The sequence below is a fragment of the Podarcis muralis genome, chromosome Z (assembly GCF_964188315.1).
Source record: "Podarcis muralis chromosome Z, rPodMur119.hap1.1, whole genome shotgun sequence".
NCBI classification, from domain to species: domain Eukaryota; kingdom Metazoa; phylum Chordata; class Lepidosauria; order Squamata; family Lacertidae; genus Podarcis; species Podarcis muralis.
In genome coordinates, this window is record NC_135673.1 from 19538015 (window position 1) to 19559489 (window position 21475).

A 21475-nucleotide genomic window follows, 5' to 3' on the forward strand; every position below is an offset into this window, starting at 1 on the left:
CTCTCTCTCTTTTGCAAGCAATTGTCAAGTGACATCCCAAGCCCCGCTGAGCAGTGGATGGGACACGACTGGGAATTGTTCGCAGGAAAAGTCCCCAGAAGGGTGGCCAGCTCCACGAACAATCCTTAAGGTGGAAGGACTTTTGCTGGGGAATCTAAAAAGCACAGAGGGTGGGGAGCAAGCTCTTTTGATGTTCTTGTGGAACCTCCAGGCCCAGAGGAAGTCTATCTCAATTCCTAGGTTCTCAAAGCCATTTGGCCCCTGTGAGAACAGGGTGCTGGATTGGATGGGCCATTGGCCTGATCCAGCAGGGCTCCTATGTTCTGAGAGCCCCACCTCTCCCAGGGCTGCCGCAGCCCTATTTACCACAGGCCTGGGAGTTGGAAAGGAAGCCTCCGCTCTTTGCCTCTTTGTTCCCTGAGTGACAGGCCCCTCCTGATGCCGACACCCTTTCTCACAGCAACACCCCACAACATTCCTGTCTTCCCGCCTGCGGTCGCCAGGAGGGCCCCCCCTCCTTGCTCCACCCTACAGGCAGCTTTGAAGCGGTTCCAGCTCCCAGGCTTGGATCCTGTTCCCAGGCACCTGGAGTGGCAGTCCCTGGGCCTGGAGGGGAGGGCTTGGCATGGCAGGTTGCTTGCTGGGACAGACCCCCCCCCAATGAGTTTCTGTATGCAGCAGTTGCATGCACGCACCTGACTCCCTCCACTCACGCAATCTGTTAGGACTGAGCACATGGGCATAGCCAGGGGGTGTAAATCAAGTAAATAAATAAAAACACTTAACTAACTGACCAATTGCATCACAGATAACTTGGTTCTGCCCCCCCCATCATAAAGCCTCCCCCCCCCAAAAAAACCAAAATGCTGGCTATGCCCATGACTGAGTATGGGATCATCCGGAAAGGAAAATTGATGGAGGAGAGGGCTATCGATGGCTGGACAGCTATGCTCTGCCTCCACAGTTGGAAGCAGTGAATGCTTCTGAACACCAGCAGCTGGAAAATGCTTTTGTGCACCAATCCTGATTGTGGGTTTTCCTTTGGGGCATCTGCTTGGCCACTGTGAGAACAGGATGTTGGATTACGTGGGGCACTGGTCTGATCCAGCAAGGTTCTTCTTACTTTATTTCCTAAGCTGCAGGGTTCTATCCTGGCACAATGCTATTCAACATCTCTATAAATGACTTGATTCAAGGAACTGAGGGAATGCTCAGAAAAATCCACAGATGGCACCAAACTGGGAGGGGGAGCTAATGAGCCTGAAGACAGAATTGGGATTCAATTTGACCTTACTAGAATGGAGGACCGCGCCCAAACTCACCAAATGAACAGTTGAGGTAGTCGGGCATGTTTAGCCTGGAGAAGAGGAGACTGAGAGGTGACATGATAGCGATCTTCAGATATCTGAAGGGCTGCCACATGAAAGGAAAACCTGTCAGGAATTCTTTAGCTGTGACTCCTGTGTTGCCAATTATGCTCTGTCAGAAGAGGTTGGAGGGGAAACTGCCTGGGCGTCCCTTTGACTGTCAGCCTAGAGGGTTCATATCAGGTTAAATCTTCTTCTGATGTGCTCCCGTTTGGCTCAGGACCCAAAGACATGTGGGTGGGTGGGGGGGACTTGTGTGTCATTTTCAATTAGAGTGTTTTCTTTTTTTCTTTTTCTAAATTAGCTGATGCAGAATTTGGCGGCCAGGTTGCTCACCGGGGCAAGATGGTTTGAACATATTACACCGATCCTGGCCTGACTGCACTGGGTGCCAATTAGTTTCAAGTGCTGGTTTTGACCTATAAAGCCTTAAACGGCTCAGGACCGCAATACCTCTGAGACGGTCTAGAAGTGGCACCGTGCTTGTGGAATTCTCTCTCGTGTGTGTTTTCCCCCATTGGTGTTGTGGCAGCAGCACTCGCCCTTCTTCCGATGAGAAATGCTCTATCAGGGTGAGGGGAGGCAAAAAAATGGGGGTTGAGGAGGGACAGTTTTTGGGATAGTGAGAAATGTCCTTATTTTCAACTGAGGAATGCTGGAGGGTATGTTTCCAGCAACTGGTATTCAGAAACACTACTGCCTCTGACCATGGAGGAGACAAGATCCATCCTGGCTAGTAGCCAGCAATAGCCCTCTCCTCCTCCATGAGGTCTGGGTCCATGAATTGGTCCAATCCTCTTTTAAAGCCATCTAAGTTGGTGGCCACCACTGCCTCCTGTGGAAGGGAATTCCATAGATTACTGTATTTTTTGCTCTATAAGATGCACTTTTCCCCTCCTAAAAAGTAAGGGGAAATGTGTGTGCATCTTATGGAGCGAATGCAGGCTGCCCTGCTATCCCAGAAGCCAGAACAGCGAGAGGGATTGCTGCGCAGCGCTCCCTCTTGCTGTTCTAGCTTCTGGCTTAGCCCCTCAGTCCCTTCCCCCACCTCCCAGAAAAGCCCCCAACGGAGGGCGTGTGTGTGGCTCTTGGGGGCTTTTCCCTGAGGAGGGAGAAGGGCAGCCCGTCAGTGATGGACTGCCCTCCTCGGGGAAAAGCCCGCAAGCACCGCACACACGCTCCACGCAGCTCGTGAAAGGGAGCGCTGAGCAGAGCCTGGGATGCATACAGGCTCTACTCAGTGCTCTCTTTAAAGAATATTTTTTTTCTTGCATTCTCCCTCTAAAAAATAGGTGCGCCTTATGGTCAGGTACGTCTTATGGAGCGAAAAAATACGGTAACTATGCGATGTGGGAAGAAGTCTTTTCTGTTGGGAAAGAGGGAGGAAAGCTGACCACTTTTTCATTTTATAAGCTTCTATCATGGCTCCTCCCACCCACCTTTTCTCTAAGCTAAAAAGTCTCAAACGCTGCAGCCTTTCTTCACATGCTTCCTTCATAGGGAAATTGCTCCAGCCTCCTGAACTTTCTGGTTGCCCTTTTCTGAACCGGTTCTTTTATCCCCAACTCTGCCATATCCTTTAGGAGGGGAGTCTTTCCCCTTCCAGCTTCCTGCCTGGATCTGGGTCTGCTGCCAGTTCTGCCTCTGTTGTTCCTTCGCCTGCCCCAACCTTATCATTACGGGTGTTGGGACCTGCCCAGGAAAAAAGAACAAAAGAGAACTCTGTCTTGCATGGGAGTGACTGGCCGGGCAAGGCAGCATGTGGTCTCTCGTCACGACCAGAAAGTGTTTATATATATATAATTTAATGAAGAACAAACAAGACTAGCCAAATATCCCAGCAATTCACAGTGTGAAAGAAAGAAAGAAAAAAACAATTGAGCATGTAAAGTAACACAGCACATGGTTATGCTCTGCCTCCATGGTTGGAGGCAGCAATGCTTTGGAGTACCAGTTGCTGGAAGCCACAGGTAGGGAGAGCTTTTATTGTGCTTGGATCCTGCGTGCCGGTTTCCCACTGGGGTATCTGGTTGGCCCCTGTGAGAAAGACTGGGATAGCTCCGTCAATAGAGCATGACTCTTAATTTCAGGGTTTTGGGGGCTGAGTCCCACCTTCCTGCCTTACAGAATATTGGACTAGACGTCCCTCGTGGTCCCTCCCCGCTCTACAATTCTATGAATCTATGATTATAGATTCATTATAGATATGAATCTATAATCAGGATGTTGGGGTAGATGGGCCATTGGCCTGATCCACCTGATCCTCATGTTATTATTGCATTCTTGTGACAGCAATGCTTCTGAATATCAGAAACCACAAGGGGGGGGGGTGATTGCTCTTCTGCTACTTCCCTCAATTTCCCACTGGGGCAACTGGCAGCGCATAGTGGTTAGAGTACCACAGGAGGGAAGAGTGCTTTTTTGCTCAGTTCCTGCTAGTGGGTTTCTCTTTGGCTGGCCATTGTGAGAACTGGATACAGTGGTACTTCTGGTTAAGAACTTAATTCATTCTGGAGGTCCGTTCTTAACCTGAAACTGTTCTTAACCTGAAGCACCACTTTAGCTAATGGGGCCTCCTGCTGCCACCACACGATTTCTGTTCTCATCCTGAAGTAAAGTTCTTAACCCAAGGTACTATTTCTGGGTTGGCGGAGTCTGTAACCTGAAGCGTATGTAGTCTGAGATACCACTGTACTGGTCTTGATGGGCTACTGGCCCTGATCCAGCAGGGCTCTTCTTATGTTTTCATATTGTTATACAGAGATGCCGTAGATCCCAAAGGGGCCACAGTGGAGCTTTCAGGCCAGGCCTCCCCTCACTGAGAACCTTCTTTTCCTAACCCCTGGATAGCCCTGATCCTGCTTGGCCAAAATGCTGCAGAACTACAGAGGTGGGTGGTGATTCCTTCATTGCAGCTCCACGACCCTTGAAGTTCCTCCCAACGCTACAATTCTGTGATTCTATGATTCATTGGAGGTTTTTAAACTAGGGTTGGATGGCCATTCACCAGAGATTCATTCACTGTGATTTCTTCATTGCAGGGTGTTGGCCTGTTGGCCCTTGGGGCTACCTCTCAACCCTACAATTTTAGGATTCTATGACTACTATGGGGGGTGGGGAGCCCATTACATAATCCTGCTGCCTTCTCTGGTCCTCCAGTCTCAGCTGCTACATATCGGCCCCTTGACAAGGTTGTGGGAATCCTAGCGCATTTGAGGTTTCTGCAAATGCAGCCCCCACAGATGTTTATTGGGGAGGGAGAAGATCAGACCAGCATCGAAGGAACTTAGGTGTTTCCCCCTCCCCCTTTTTTTATCTTGGATGTTTATGAGGTGGCCAGACCTTGCCTGGTCTGTTTGAACTTGTTGTGAAGCCTGGCTGGGTTTTATGACTTGCTTCCCGAAATGTTTGACGTTGGCAAGGCTGGGCCTGTCTGGGTCGCTCTGAGCCAGTCTCTTTACTGAGGATCCCAGAGTGGGGGGGGGGGGCAGATAGATTGGCTAATGGATGGATGGGGGGCCAGTGAGGTGCCTTTGAGTCCTCCTAGGCTGTGTGCACAAAGAGATAGAATCAAAGTATTGTGGAGTTGGAAGGGCTCCCCTAGCACAACCCCTGAAACTCAGGCATCACAGCTGAAGAACCCCTGACAGGTGTCTATCTGGCCTCTGTTTCGAAACCTCCAAGGAAGGAAAGCCCACCACTTTCCAAAGATGTATGTCTTACTCTCAGATAGATTTTACTGCCAATCCTTCCCAATATTTAGTTGGAATCTCCCTTCTTGTAACTTGAATCCATTGGTTTGAGTCCTAGCCCCCGGAGCAGGAGAAAATAAACTTGCTCCATCCTTGTTTGTTTATTTGTTAAATGCTCCTTGATTGCAACAACAACAACAACAACCACCCTCAGAGCAGGTTACAAAAGATAAGACAAATAAAATCCAGAAAGATCCACAACCCTACTTTAAAACATACAAAAGTTAAAATACTAAAACAGGTTAAAATTGCTTCCTGAGCATCTGGGAATGTTTTTAGCACGCACCAAGAAGAGTACAGGTAAGGCACCTGGTTGATATCGAGGAGTAGAGATGGCCTCCTCTGGGAGCCAGGCAGCCATGCGTCTCAACACCAGTTGCTGGAAGCCACTGGATGGGAGAGGGCTCTTATGCTCAGGTCCTCCTTGTGTGTTTCCCATTGGAGAATCTGGTTGACCCCTGTGAGATCAAGATGCTGGACGAGATGGGCCATTGCCCTGTTCCAGGAGGCTCTTCTGAGGTCACAGAATCTGGCGATTTTACTCTTATCCAAATGAGGGATATATATATAGAATTACCCAATCAGCTTTTCATCCATTTTATCACCTCCATCCCAGGGTGGAAGACTTCTCAACTCCTGGCAGCTCAGTCCCATCCATTGACTTCAATGTTTCTACTCTGAGTAGGATTAGCATTGGACACATCCCCTTTGACTGTTATTTAATTATTTGGTTATGTATTATTTAGTTATTTTTCTTATTTATTGTTTACATACTATTAACTTACTAGTAAATAAGTAAGTAAATAAGTAATCGTAAGTCAATAGTAAGTACCGGTAAGTAAGCAAGTAAATAAATAAATAGTAAGGAAGTAAATAAATAGTAAGGAAGTAAATATTAAGGAAGCATTGCTATTTATTTACTTACTATTTACTTACGATTACTTATTTACTTACTTACTTACTATTGATTTACTAAGTACAAGGCTAGCATGGGATGTTGCATTCACCAGAATAAATGGTAAAGCAGGTTATCTGGATATTTGTGATGAGATGCAGACAGTGGAGGGTACCATCACAAGAAATGAGAGAGCAAGAGGTGTGATGCACACAACTTAAAAGATATACAGAAACATAAACCTATACCTGAAACCATCACAGACACAAACAGCACCAAGAATAAAAAAAGTCTGTATTACATAGATTCCTGCATGGACTAGATGGTTCTTGGCGTGCCTTTCAACAATTCTATGATTCTACATCAAGAAACATTGTCAACCAATTTTTAGATGTTGCTTATCACTAATTTTTCAAGAAGTTTGCAGAAGAGACATATGCCAATATTCTTTTTCTAATGTATTCAATAATTCACTTATTTTGTTATTCGGGAGGGAATTGGGGCAGGGTGTGTATTACCCTGGCGCTTTTAAACTGTAGTTTTTATAAGATGTTACAAGCTTGTATCTTTTTACCATTACAAGAAATAGATACAAACAAACAAAGGGAGAAAAAAGTGGCTGCCTTTGTTTTTTCTTTCAAAAAATGAGTGTACCAGGCAAGCTTTTCATGTCATGATTTCCCCTATATTCTTTGGACCAATCAATAGACATGCGGCAGCAAAAAGGTAATTTGACAAGTATTTTTGTTTTATATTTTGATTCTTTCCACGGTTTTTATGAATGACTCACCTGAAGGGGGAGCAGGAGTGAAGCCAGTAGTGGCTGTTCCTGGCCACGAGAGGGAGGTATTGGTTCATTTTTGAGGAGTGCCATTGGCTTCCCTTTCGATAATCCCACTAACAATAATTTTTTTTTGGGGGGGGGTGTGAATTTCTAGACCCCCTTTAAATGGGACATCCCTGATACAAATGTAAGCAACAAGGCACTGAAAATCTTCACTTTTACATGTTAAAATTGCCCTCAAAAAAGTTATTCACTGAAGAAAAACACAATTCAGGGCTTCAGAGTTGTGTAGTTCTGCAGGGGAGAAGCCATTCTGTAGGACGACAGTGTGGTGCAGTGGTTAGAGTGTCGGACTAGGACCTGGGAGAGACCGGGGTTCAAATTGTCACTTGGCAATGAAGCTCACTGGGCGACCTTGGTCCAGATACTCACTCTCAGCCTCTCCTACCTCACAGGATTGTTGTGGGGATTGAATGAGGAGGGGAAAGACCACATAACCCTTTCACAGAAATAGTGCAAAATAAATGCAATAAAATAAATAAGAATACAAACCTCAAATGTAAAAAACCAGAGTAAAGAGGTGCTATTATAAAGGCAGGATGGAAATGCAATAAACAAGCAAGCTTGCTTGGAAAGAGGCAAAATCCAAAATTTAAGGGAATGTGGGTCTGGAACGCCCCCCCCCCCCCAAAAAAAAATTTCACCACTGAATTTGATCAGTACTGTGTATGTATAATCCAGGTTGTTCCAGGCATGGAAATGATTTTTTTTTCAGGCTACCCCCCTCATTGGGAGTCTCCTTGCAAAGAGAAAAAAGGCAGCTCAGGTTTTGTCCAAGCAGAGGCCTCTGTGGACCACAGGTCACGTCATCTGGTTGGGTGGACAGCTGTCAGGGAGTCTTTAGTTGGGATTCTTCCATTGAAGGGGTTGTATCAGACGACTCTTGTGGGTCCCTCCCAAGCTGACAAGTTTATGATTCTATGCTGTGTGATCTGGACTGGCAAACTTGGGACATCCAAGGGGTGGTGGTGGTGGGAATGTAGAGGAGGGAGGGACATGTTGTACCAAGAGACCTGGCCAGGTGGGCAGAGGGCTGCATCTGAACTGGGACTTAGCCCCTGCACCCATTGAGAAAACCCCAGCTCACCCCTAAAAACGTGATTATGAATAAAGTGGAGGCAGTGTGTTCTAGCCAGGTGGGAGCAGAGCAGGCTTCTTGTCTCTTCAGGAAAGCTTCCTGAAAGGAACCAGGTGAGCTGTGATTCCTGCATTGCAGAGGGATGGGTTACATGACACCTGTGGGGGTCCCTCCCAACCGTACCATTCTATGACTCTAGGCCCATTTGGAAGAGGCAGACAGACAGACCACCTTTTTCAGGAGGCCCTGAGCTCAATCTCTCCCCCCCCCCCACAGCACCATCTTCAGGTGGGCCTGGGCCTGCGCCCCCCTACCTCTGAAGCCTTGGAGAGCCCCCAGGTAGCAAAGGCTACTCAAGGGAGGGGAAAAGAAAGAAGCAGGGAGTACGAGCCCCCCTTCCCTAAAGCAGGAAAGTCTCCACTCTGGCCTGGCAGGCTGCTACATCTGTCGAAGCACCTTGCTGCCGCCGCCAGCCTACCTTGCAGGGCAAGCGTGAGGGAAGCTGAGGAAATGTCTCCTCCTTTATGGTTGGAAGTTGTTTTATTTTCTAAAAAAAAATATTGTGTTTTAATGCTGCAGTCTCCTCTGGGACCAAGGGGCGCGGGTGGCGCTGTGGGTAAAACCTCAGTGCCTAGGACTTGCCGATCGCATGGTCGGCGGTTCGAATCCCCGCGGCGGGGTGACCTCCCGTCGTACGGTCCCAGCTCCTGCCCACCTAGCAGTTCAAAAGCACCCCTAAGTGCAAGTAGATAAATAGGGACCACTTTATAGCAGGAAGGTAAACGGCGTTTCCGTGTGCTGCGCTGGTGCAGGCTCGCCAGAGCAGCTTCGTCACGCTGGCCACGTGACCCGGAAGCGTCTCCGGACAGCGCTGGCCCCTGGCCTCTTAAGTGAGATGAGTGCACAACTCCCGAGTTGGACACGACTGGCCCGTACGGACAGGGGTACCTTTACCTCTGGGACCATGACAGTGAAGGGTGGGCAGTAAATAAATTAACAATACATCAATACTATACGAAATCTTTTAAACATTTTATCAATATTAATATATTCACAAATGCTTAGTATAGACACTATTATTGCTTAATAAATAACAATATATTGACACCAATAATAAAATCTATAATAAAACAATAGATATCAAAATTAATTAGTATTGTTATATTAATCCCAATGACATAATACCACTAATAAATTATTAACAGTAATAATGATATTAAAGCTCGGCTGCCTCCCTTCCCGTTATCCTGTGAGATAACGGGTCAAGCTCTGTGAGAGCAGCAGCAGCTGTCAGGAGTAGGAATAGGTCTCCTCGTGAGCCGGCCCGTGCAGCGCGCGAGTCAACGCCGACGCGGCAAAAGCGGTAGCAGCAGCAGCAGGCGCGGGATCGGTCCCCTGGAGCGTCTGCCGCGGCCGCGCCTCCCCGAGCTGGGCGTGGCCTCCGGCTCCTCCCGCCTTCTCCTGCAGCCGTCACTCACGGCAGGACCCGTTCTCCGCCGCGCCGCCATTGGCTGACGCACGGGGGCTGTCCTCGGTGACCGCCTGCTCGCGGGTGTATAGCGCGGCAAGGGGTGCGCGGCGCGCCAGTCGGGGTTTGGCGGCCGGAGAGTGCGCGGCGTTGGAGCGCAGCGAGCAGGAGGAGCAGCCCGGGAGGGATTGCTTAGCCTGGCCGGAGGAAGAGGGATCGCAGCCGGCTATAGGAGCTGCCTGAAGCCGCCGCAGGAGGCGCCGTGGAGGATCGGGGATTTACTTTTCGCTCGTGGTGTGGATTTAACAGGGGGAGTCGGAAGCGCAGGCGCCGGAAAGCCGGCGGCGGAGGCGGCGGAGGAGGAGGATGGGCCGCCCGGAGGGGACCCACGACGGCCGCCGCCTCCTCTGCCGTCGGCTGCTGCTGGGACTGCTGCTCGCCCTGTGCCGCCTGGCGCCGCCACTGCTGGCCAAGAGCCTCGAGCCCGTCGCCTGGAGCGCCGCCAACCCAAAGTACGTGCAGCCTCGACGGGGACGGAGGGCGGGTTGGGGAGGCTGCCGGCCGAGGCCGGAGCGGGGAGCACCGGCTGCATCTTCAGTCCCAACTCGGGAGCGGCTCCGTCGGGCTCTTCTGTCCAGGAATCCCTTCTGCCGGGGCTGGGTTGGACAGGGCGGGCGCTGGAGTCCCCTTCTCCCCTCCCCGCGTTGTTCCTTCGCCCTTGACCGGCCTCGGAGGGCGAAGCGGGCGCTCCCGCTCGTCTGAAAGGCGCCGGCGTGTCCCGAGTCCGGTTTCGGGTTTTTTTCCCCGGGGAGGAGAAAGGGCACCTGAGTGGGTGGTTGCATTTCTCTCTTAATTTTTTAACCCTCTCCCCAATTTTCATTTATTGTCTTTGGGAGAGAATGGCACTTCTTTGTTGCTGAAACAGAAAACCAAGTGAGTCCGAATTGCCTGTGTGTTCTTTAAAAATGTATTTTTAATTGATTTTCAATCGCTTAATGAGCAAACAGGAAATATCAAGGCAGCACTGTCCAGATTGTGGAAGACAAAGGAGTCTCCTGGTGTGTGTTGGAAGGGGGGGGGGCGCCTCCTCTTTTCCATCTATTTTTTCTCTGCCAGTCGGGAGTTTATTTCTCTTAATAGGCGACGGATTAATTCTTTCCCCTCCAAGGACTTGTCTAACTTTCACCCCTGTTAAATGCTACACTCAGGGAACCCCTTCTTCACCCATTCCTCTCCGCTTTAAAACTAGGCTTCTTGAGTTGAATGGTACCCCCAAGGGTCACTCAGTCCAACCCCCTGTGATGCAGGGGTCAAATTGGGTGACGGGTTCTTTTGTTGCAGGAAAGTGGATTTTGGCTTGGCGTATGTGTGCGTGCAGAGAGCTGAGTTGGAATGGGGCAGAGAGCTGAGTTAAAGGTGGGGGGCATAAGTGCCACACTCTTAAGGTGTTAGAGGGTTTTCGTAAGGGACCTGCTTCCTTCCTTGGCTTCTGTTTGGGCCCTGAGCACTTCACCTGGGGGGAGTGTCATCTCAGGTTGCACCCAAACTGGATGCTGGCGCCCACTCTTGGGTGTGGCTGGGAAGGTAGTTGTTCCTGGTGAATGCTGTTGAATAGGGCGCCCAAAATTGACCCACTCTGATAATGGAAATTGACCCACTGCAAATGGAATATTTCTTCCTCTCCTCGTCTGGCACCAAGCGACCCCTGGGGTCAGGTTTATCCCCTGCTCCTCTGTGGTTTGTGGGGCTACCCCTAAACCTGGCTTGTCCAGAGTAGCTGAACCCCAAAACCAAGACTTTGAGTTTTTAGTGAGTCGAAGCTGCGCCCTGGAAAAACCACTGTGCCCTGGAAAAACCACTGAGACACCCAGGAATAGATGGTAAACATTGGTGCCAGCATAGTGTTGATTTGTCCAGCAGGCCTTCTGCATGCCGCCTTGGCAGGCCTCTGTCTGTCAGACCCAGCTGCAGAAATGTTTGCCAGGCGTTTGCAGACACAAAGCATCACCCACTTCTCTTTACTGGGCTGTGGGGTTTCCTGAGTTTGACTTTGCAGAAAGTCTCACTAAGTGCCTGGTTTCCAGTCTTCCCGGTTCTCCTTTTACGCATTAATTTTAACCTGAGATACCTATTGTACTAGCTTGTGCTGGGCAAGGAGGACAGGTTTTGGATTCAGCCCTTCCACTTCTCCCTCATCAAAATGCAAATTGGAACCTCCCTGGGGCAGAGACTTGTCTGTCCCCATGATACAATATTCCATGGAGTGCCCTTCACATGGCAGCATAATGAAATAATACTTTAATAGTGGCAAGAAGCATCCTTGGATGTAGAGAAAAGTGTGTGGGTCCTCCCTCCATGTGATATTTATTTTTTATTTATTTCATAAAAATTACACACTGCTCGATTGTAAAAGAAATAAAAATCCTCAAAATGGCTTACAAAAAAGATAACAAAATGATCTCTGAATAAAAAGGAGGAAGATAATTTAAGACTGATGAAAAGTTGAAATAACAATAAAACAGATTAAAATTTCCATCAAGTTTCTAAACATCTCGAGAGGCTTGTCTATACAGTAATGTTTTCGACAGGCACCGAAAACAGGACAGTGGAGGATAGGCAGGGAGTTCCGAAGTGTAGGTGCTGCCACATTAAATCTAATAATGTAAACAATAATATACGTGGTCAGGCGGCTTGATTTCCAAAAAGCAAAGTGGTTTCCTAAAATGATCACTAAGAAAAATTACCAACAACAAGGCAAGATGTACAAAAAATTAAAAACTAAGTGATAATGATAGGAAGTGCATCTTTTTGCACCCACACTAATGGAAGTTAAGTGGGTGGTGGTGGTGGGGTGGCCCAGCAACTTGGGAGCGCTTAAAAAAGCTGCGCTGTTGCTTATCTTTATATTGTTGTCAATAGGTTTGATAATGTAGCAGTATTAAATAAATAAATAAATAACATTGTTTCTGGGATCCTGTAAGTCCACTGTTGGGACCTCACATTTTTCCTTTTTATTAAAATAATTGCAGTGCAATTCCAGGCCTGCCTCTGTACTTGGTTTGTGCAAAAGAAATGTTAACAATGGCAGATGTTTCTTTCCAAATAGTCCTCTCAACTGCGAGAGTAAAAAAAAAAGTCCTCTGAGAGATGTTTAGATTCCCGGTTGGAGTGCTAATTATCCAGAGACGTTTGGAGACTGATTTCATCAGGATGTTTTGGGAGCGGCTATCCTTTATCTTATAAGCCTGTTTATCTCTTTTAGGGTGTGGGGGGGAAATCAAGGGTGAACTAACCCTCTGGAGTGCACCCCCACTTTGTCCGTCAGGGAACAAACCCCAGAAAGTGGAGGGAGGGAGGGAGAGGTGGTGGTGGTGGGGTCATATTCTTTTCAAGTCACATAGTTGGGAAAGGACCCCTTTTCTCCAGCCTTCAAAATCATCATTAACATTTATTAAATTTATTAGCTGCTACATTTCTCTGAGCACGACAAAAAGAATTATTTTGAAGACATATTCATATCCCTGAAAAAGGGGAAACTTTTTGATGAAATTGAAGAACGTGGTTCCTCCCCCCCCCCCAAGTGATCCAGCAGATCAGTTTTTAAGGGTGGAACTGGAATTCGTGAGCAGAATTCTGGAAGAGTCTGGAATCTTCACGCTTTCTTGTGGGGGGGGACTCTGTTGGGGAGTTGAGGGTTTCTTTTATTTGGGGGTAGATGTGCGTCTTTAAGTACAGTGGTACCTCAGGTTAAGAATTTAATTCGTTCCCGAGGTCCATTCTTAACCTGAAACTGTTCTTAACCTGAGGTTTCACTTTAGCTAACCGCTCCCCCCGCTGCCGCCGGAGCACGATTTCTGTTCTCATCCTGAGGTAAAGTTCTTAACCTGAGGTACTATTTCTGGGTTAGCAGAGTCTGTAACCTGAAGCGTCTGTAACCCGAGGTACCACTGTACAACTGGACCGATGTGGGTCTTGAAGTTTCAAGACCCTTCTGTGGGATGATTGGTCATCGCTTCCAAATAAAAAAGGGATAGCATGCCAAATAACAGCTAGAAAGTGTCTGTATGATAGGAGACCTTCCCTGCCAGATCTTTTATTTTCTTCACTTATTCATACAACATAAGAGCATAAGAAGAGCTTGCTGTTATCAGTGTCGCTCGCCAGATTATGAGAAGCTTGCAAGCAGAATTCGAACACGGGAGCAACTCTCCCTTCAGTTTCCAGCAACTGGCATTCAGAATTGTCGCTGCCCCCTGACCATGGAGGCACAGCTTAGCCACCGTGGCTAGTAGCCATTGATAGCTGTGTCCTCCTTTATGAATTTGTCTCACACTTTTTTCCAAACCATCTAGGTTCATGACCATCACTGCCTCCTGTGCCAAGCGAGTCCCACAATTTAACTAAGAAGTTCTTTCTTTTATCTATCCTGAATCTTCCTGCATTCAGCTTCACTGGGCATCCATGAGATCCAGGTGTCATTTGCACTTTCTCCAGATCACGCATAATTTTATAAACTTCCATCAGTATTCAACAATGCCCTCCCCACCCCACCTGGAGCACCAAATGCCTATTTCATTGCATTTGATTTTAAGTTCTTTAAAAAAACAAAGGTATAGTTCGGCAAATGTGTTTAGAAGCCTGTGACTTTTGAATGCTTTTGGACTAGATTGCCCTTGAACCCCTTCCAATGCAATTCTAGGTTTCTGTGTTCTGTTGATATTGCATATGTAATAAAACAAGACCAGGTTGATTGAAAAGTCGGGGTTTTCTAGGCTGTTCAACTCTCTCGGGACGTTGGGTTGTTAGTTTGTCCAGTTAATATGAAGTCCCAGAGTTGCGAGATCTGGTTCTCAAAGCAAGCCTGCATTTAGGGTCTCCCAACAGATGGAGAACGTTTTGCCATGATCATTTAGGTTGGTGGCCATCACTGCCTCCTGTCCCATAGTTTAACTATGTACTGAAAAGAAGCACTTTCTTTTTCCTCTGCTGAATTTTTCAGCATTCAGTTTTGTTGGATGTCCATGAGCTACAGTGTTAGGACCGAGGAAGGAAAACTTTTCTCTAGCCAGGCATAATTCTTTAAATTTCAGTCATGTCGCCTTTTTTCCTCTACGCTTAAAAAATTCCGAATTCTGCAACTTTTCTGTGTAGGGGAGCCGCTGCATCCCTACGGTCATTTCGGTTTCCCCTTCTCCGAACCTTTCCCAACTCTGCAGTATATTTTTAGAGGCGAGGTGGCTGGCACTGTACTCAGTGGCATGTTGCATTCACCATGCTTTCCCACTTTTGGATTTGGGGTGGCAGGAGTAGTCTGTGGTTGTCTTGCAGAGCAGGTCGGCAAGGCAGAGAATACCTTGCAGGGGAACATCCTACCCTTCCGTGTGGCTGGAGATCTTGTTAAGTTCCCAGCAAAATAATACGGTCAGAGACTTCAGCTGAGGAAGTTTGTGTACTAAAAGCAAGCGAACTGCTTAGTTTTAAAGACCAGCTTTTCCACACTTACTGCCCTGTAAAGTCTCTCTCTCTTTCCCCCCACTCTTTTTGTTTGTTCGTTCTGGAGCTTCCTCTGTGAAAACCCGCTGTTTGAAGCTGAATTGGAGCAAACAGCAATTCGGGTTTTCTGTGGATTGCTGTTTGCTCTGATTGAGCTTTCAAAGAGCGGGTTTTCACAGCGAGAGGTCTGGAGAAAACAAAAAGCATTAAAGTGTGGACTATGCGTGGAAAGCATGGGGGAAAGGAAGTGTGGATAAGCCTGGAGTTTGGATTCCACCCCCCTTCCCAGATGCCTTGAGAAGACCATCATGAAAACATGGGGGGTTGGGCTAGATGACCCTTGGGGATCCCTTCGAACCCTGCAATTCTACAATTCTATGGAGGTTTGTTTATTGTAAAGCTTTCCGTTTTATTCTATAAAACAGAGAACAGTTATAACAACAGGTAAAGATTGACAGACAAAAAGTGAAGCTATTAAAAAGGCACATAGAATGAGACTGGTTGGGCTTGGGTGAAGATAACAATGTCCAATTAAAGAATATCCCCTTTATTTGATCATTCCAGTTTTGCCAGGCTTGTGGCAAGGGTTGTTTAGTTAATGATGCTTCTGTTGTATATGTCATATAGAAATGCCAAATCATACAAAAAAAAAAAAAAAAAAAAAGCCTGGAGGTTCTAGCCCTTGTTGAAATATCAAATTATGTGCATTTTTCTCCACTATAGCTCTATTACAGAGCAAGTGCTAGCTACTAAGCATCCAGTGTTAAGATTTTGGGCTGCTTTCCATAGAATTGTAATGACCGTTTGAGCTGCCAAGATCATATATAAAAGCTGTTCTGTTGATACTGGTATCATCGAAAATAATCAGTAGCATTCATTCTGGACAAGAAATAGCAGCTTCTTTAGTAATATTGATCACTTCTGTCAAAATCAAATTCCAAAAACCTTCCACTAACTTGCTTTCATTGGCGGTTTTTAAGCAGAGTTTGGATGGTCGTCTTTAGGAGATTCTTTAGCTGTGCAATTTGTGCATTGCCAGGGTTGGACTAGATTACCCTCGGGGGGGGGGGGGGCTTCCCACCCTTTGATTCTGTGCTTCATTTCAGGAGATTCTCTGGAGCACATAATGGTGGTTCTGCCTTCTCTGCCCCCACCTAACTGGCCTCCACAAGTGCTGTGATTTAATATTTGTTTTCAGAACAAATTGCCTATATCCTTTAAAAAGAAAAACAAGAAGTGTGGAGTTTTCCAACCTGGTAGAAATGGTGTTGCACTTTGCGGTATTGAGAAAATGACTTGAAATGGTTCAAAATTTCATATGATTTAACAGAATGTAGAAAAGATGGATACTAACACCTTAAATAATCTATTTCTATTGTAACCAGCAGACGGAAAACCAGAAGTTTTCTTCCTTTATCTTTAATGTTTCTTATCTCTCTGTTCTTTTCTTCTTTTTCTTCTTTTCCTTTCTTGTTCCTGTCTTGTTCCCTTTCTCTCTCTATCCTCCCTTTCTTGTCTTTTTGATTCTGTGTGTTCCAAATAGTATTTTATTGTATTGTGAAAACTGTAATAAAAATCATTTTTAAAAATGAAATCGTTTCAAATTTCTGTGCACTACTCCTGCCTCCAGTTTTCTTTTCCTCGCTCCGACATAACTTCTGCTACTCTAAAACAGTAGTTTATAACTATCTGAATGCCACCCAAGCCAGGATTGTAGGAGAACTTTTAGCTTTTCTTAAAATATCCCTTTGGCTAACATTCTTGAGTTAAATATCTGATGGGAAGGAACAAACGCCGCTTTACCAGATTTTACTACCTGTTTTAAATCTTCAGTTTTATAGAATTGTAGAGTTGGAAGGGGACATCTAGCATTGCTTCTAGGTAAGCAGGCAATCATTTGTTTTGTATTTTGGTAGAGATAATGGAATCGGAGTTCTCTACCTTTTCATAATATTTAAACATTTATTTCTTTGTAGTTGCAGGGCGAAGATGTCTCGAATAATTCATGAAATGCTTACGATTCGTTCTGCGTTTCAAATTCGCTATTGATTCTTGATCGTCTTTTGGAATTTTCCTTCCAGGAAAAGTCCCTGTATATATGCGCGTGTCTGTGAGTGTGTCAGACAGACAGACAGACAGACGCTGGTCTGGTTTTAATTTTATCCCCTCGTGCCTGAAGGGGGAAGTCTGCGTAGCAAATATCTTTCCGGGGAAAGGAGAACAATGGCCTTGCTTGGGTGATTTCAGTCATCCTTTTTTCTGCAATGCCAGACGTCCGGGGTTGCTCGATTCGGGGTAATGGGGTAACATCTTGGAGCCAAGGGGTGAAATTTTGTGGAGAAGTCATAAGGACGTCTGAAGAACATGCTGGATAAGTTTCCATCCTTCCATCCCAGCATCCTGTCCACACAGTGGCCAATCAGATGTCTCTTGCAGAAAACCAGCAAGCAGGATCCGAGCAACAAGAGTCCTCTTTCCTCCTGCAGTTTCCACCAGCTGATACCCAGAAGGTGCCTCCAACTGGAGGCAGAGCATAGCCATTCTGGCTAGTAGCCATTGATAGTCTTCTCCTCCATGAATTTGTGCAGTCGCCTTTTAAAACCATCCCAGTTGGTGGCCATCGCTGCCTCCTGGGGGAGCAAGTTCTGTAGTTTGCACTGAGTGAAAAAGGACTTTCTTTCATCTGCCCCGAATCTTCCAACATTCAGCTTCACCGAATTGACCACGAATTCTAGTGTTAGACGGGGAGGAAAACTTCTCCCTCTCCACTTTATCCATGCCCTGCAAAATTTTTGAAACATCTGTCATGTTACCTTTTACTCACCTTTTCTCTAAACTGTAAAGCCCCAATCACAGCAATCTTTCCTCAAAGGGGAGATACTCCATCCCCTTTCTCATTTGATTTTCTGAACCTTTTTCATCTTTGCGATTTTGAGGTGAGCAGAACTGTGCACAGGATGTTCCAAATGAGGACAGACCATAGGTTTTTTTTAAAAAAAATATGATGTGGCATTTTTGTTTTCAGCTCCTTTCCTAAGGATCTTCCTCAAAAGCCCTTCACTGTTTCCATCGGGTAAATGTTGATCCACATGGGCTTCCATGTGTCCCTTCTTAGAAATAAAGACTCCAAACAAAGAATAGGTTTCAGGCTGGTTCAGAAAAGGGCAACTGAAATGATCAAGAGGAACTATGGAACTCACTGCCACAGGAGGCAGTGATGGCCACAAAATGGGATAGCTTTGAAAGAGGATTGGGCAAATTCGTGGAGGAGGAGAGGGTTATTTATGGCTTCTAGCCACAATGGCTATGCTCTGCCTCCGGAGGCAGCAATGCTTCTGAACCCCAGTTGCTGGAAACCACAGGAGAGAGGACTCTTGTGCTCGGGTCCTATTACCTGGTTTCATGCAGGGATTGTTCCCCGCCTGACCGTCCTCACTATTCACAAAAAATCAAAGTTCCTTCTTGCCATTTTAGTCAGTAAAGATGGTGTATTCAATTAGGCGCAGCATGGAGAAAATCTGTTTGGCCACTGTGAGAACAGGATACTGTCTCGGATGGGCCCCTTGGCCTGATCCAGTCAGCCTCATCCTGTGTTCTTATGGGAACCTCGGGAGGGGGAGTTCATTTGTACTCGAATCCTCCATGCAGGTTTCCCAGCGGCATATGGTCTGCCACTGTGAGAACAGGATGCTCTGCTACATGGGATCTCATTGTGTGCTTACAAGGCCTGATGCTTCTGAATGGCAGTTGCTGGAAACCGCACAGCGGGAGAGTGGCTGCCTTGCTTGTACTTGCTGGTTTCACCCTGGTGCATCTGGTTGGCCTCTATGAGACCAGGATGCCTCCCTCATCCAACAGCCACGACGGCCTCTCATTTCCTCAGGTGCTGAGAGGAGCGCAGGGCTTCATGTCGGCCTTGCTCCACTTTAGAAAAGAGGCTGGTGGAGGAGGAGCTGGACAGGAGCCAAGGGCTCCTGGGCCTGGGATTGGGAAAAGGGAAGGCTGTAGGTGTTGTTTCACCTGAGACATCAGGTGTACCTGGGCCATACCATTGTCAGGTTGCAGGCGGAGGGGTGGGTGGGATTGCAGGATTGGCTGCTCCCCCTATATCCCTGTATATGGGCTTCCCTCGTGCTGAATCCGTAATGCTGTGGTGCGATTATTGAAAGAAGCAAGGCCTTGTCAGCATAGAACCAGAATTTTAGGGGTGGAGGGGACCCTGAGGGTCATCCAGCCCAACCCCCTACAGTGAAGGGGCCCCAACAGGTGGCCACCCAACCTTTCCCCATATCAGGGAGACAAGAGACGGCAGGTCCTTAAAGTTTCTGCCTCCAGGTTGAGGTGTTGCAGCCTGGGGAAACCATTATTATATTATTACATTACATTACATTTCGTTTTCATTTCATTTATTCAGAGCATTTTCATCCCCTCCCGTCAGCCAAAAAGGCTCCCAGAGCAGCTTCAGTGAATCTTACAAACAAACAAACACAGCGCACAAGGAAAAAAGGGACAAGGAGGGACCAGAAATATCAGAACTCAAGACAGCAGTTTCTAAACTGTTGTTGCTGCAGTGGGCAGCTGCCACAGTTCAGGGGCTGATGGGTCTTCATTTTTGACAGAAATGATTGAATGAGCCTTTTCCACATCTCTCCCACTGAGGCAGCCTGGTGTAAGGGCAACTCAAAGTGATTTACAATATTTTAAGCAACAACAACAACAACCCAACCCCCCCATACATACATGATAACCAGCATTTTGTGTGTGTGTGTGTGTGAGAGAGAGAGAGAGAGAGAGAGAGAGAGAGAGAAAGAAAGAAAGAAAGAAAGGTGTGTCTTTTCCTTAAAAAAACGCTATGTTAAAACATCCCACCCACGCAAAAAGGCGATAGATGATTAAAAGCCAAGGCGTGGCAAAAAAGGAATTTTTTGCCTGGCACCTAAAGATGAGTAATGGTGGTGCCAGGCAAGCCAAAATAAACTTGGCCATGATTCCTGAATTTTTTTGGGGGGCGGGGAAACAGGGGTTGGACTAGATGGCTCTTGGATCCCCTTCCCCATTCTCCCCACTTCCCAATTGTATTGCAAGCTAGTTGAGTAGCCACAGCTCCATGTGCAGGAAAATTCTACCTCTAAATGCCATGGGCTTGGAAGCTGGCAAGTGGTTGGGGTAGAATTCTTCCTTATTTCCTTCTTCCTCCTGTCTGCTGTGGAAAGTAGAATATTGTGGGCTGGATGGATTTTTGCTTCCATCCGAAGTTCTTGAGCAATCATGGAGGGCTGATATACAGTGGAGTGGACTCCCTCAGAAGCTGGTGGGTTGCCATTCCTTGGAAGCAGAACGGCTACCTGTGAAGGGATTATAGAGCTGTGATTCCTAACTTGCAGTAGTTGGGCCAGATTTCTATTTTTTAAAAAATAATATTTTATTTTTTACCAGTTGGGCCAGATGTCTCTTAGGCTGCCTTCCAACTCTAAAATTCTACAACCTGCTTCCTCCTCCCCTGTTTGTCGTTGCTGAGCATCCCGCACCTCCTGCCGGCCAGTAGCCTGAGGGGTGGACAACTGAGCCCCCTCAGGACTGAGGTCAGACTTGCTCTCCGCCGTTTGCCAGAGGCCCTTGACAAAGGTAATGGGCACAATCCTGCGCAGCTGAATGCTGTCAGTGCACGATATCTCAATGGGCAACCAGAGATGGGAAACTTCCCAGCTTGGCTTTTTATAGATGATGAGGACCAGAGAGAGTCCCCCTTATGTCAGTAAGCCCCTTCCCCCTTGTGTTGATGCAGAATTAAGAGCCTCCCATTCCCTGCAAGGTGCTCCTTAATCATAGTTGCGTATAGTACAGTTGGAAGGGATCCCAAGGGTCATCTAGCCCAACCCCTGGCAGGTGGCTATCCAACCTCTGTTGGATGGAGCGGCTCCCCTGTGAGGAAAGGTTTCAGAGTTTGGGACTTTTTGGTTTAGGTAAAAGGTAAGGAAAAGAGAAAGCAGTGAGAGAAACATTTTCCTTCCTCTTTCATAACACAAGAACTCAGTGGGGGACATTCCATGAAGCTGAACGTTGGAAGATTCAGGACAGATAAAAGAAAGTACAGTGGTACCTTGGGTTACATACGCTTCAGGTTACAGACTCCGCTAACCTGGAAGTAGTACCTCGGGTTAAGAACTTTGCTTCAGGATGAGAACAGAAATTGTGCTAATGCGGCGCGGCGGCAGCGGGAGGCCCCATTAGCTAAAGTGGTGCTTCAGGTTAAGAACAGTTTCTGGTTAAGAACGGATCTCCGGAACGAATTAAGTACTTAACCCGAGGTACCACTCTTCTTATTCACACATAAACTATGGAACTCACTCCTGCAATAGGCAGTGATGGCCGCCAACTTGGATGCCTTTAAGAGAAGATGAGAGAAATTCCTGGAGGAGAGGGCTGTTGATGGCTACTAGTCAGGATAATGGCCATGCTCTGCCTCCACAGCTGGAAACAGCCATGCTTCTGAATCTCAGTTGCTGGAGACCATAGGAGGGGAGAGAGCTCTAGCGCTCAAATCCTGCTTGGGGGTTTTCCATTTGGGCAAATGGCTG

General features: G+C 47.0%; 1 protein-coding gene across 4 annotated transcripts in view; it reads left to right on the top strand.

Moving 5' to 3' along the window:
• The first annotated feature begins 9497 nt into the window (after positions 1–9497).
• EFNB1 (ephrin B1) overlaps positions 9498–21475 on the top strand; it is a 72022-nt gene continuing 60044 nt past the window's right edge. For 2 of the 4 annotated variants that reach the window (XM_028716047.2, XM_077922385.1), the window contains exon 1: positions 9502–9916. In XM_028716047.2, coding sequence (XP_028571880.2) covers positions 9771–9916 — 146 coding nt within the window. In that variant the 5' untranslated portion in view covers positions 9502–9770. Of the gene's footprint in view, positions 9917–21475 lie in introns of all 4 variants that reach the window. The other 2 variants (XM_028716049.2, XM_028716048.2) reach the window with 2 other exon arrangements.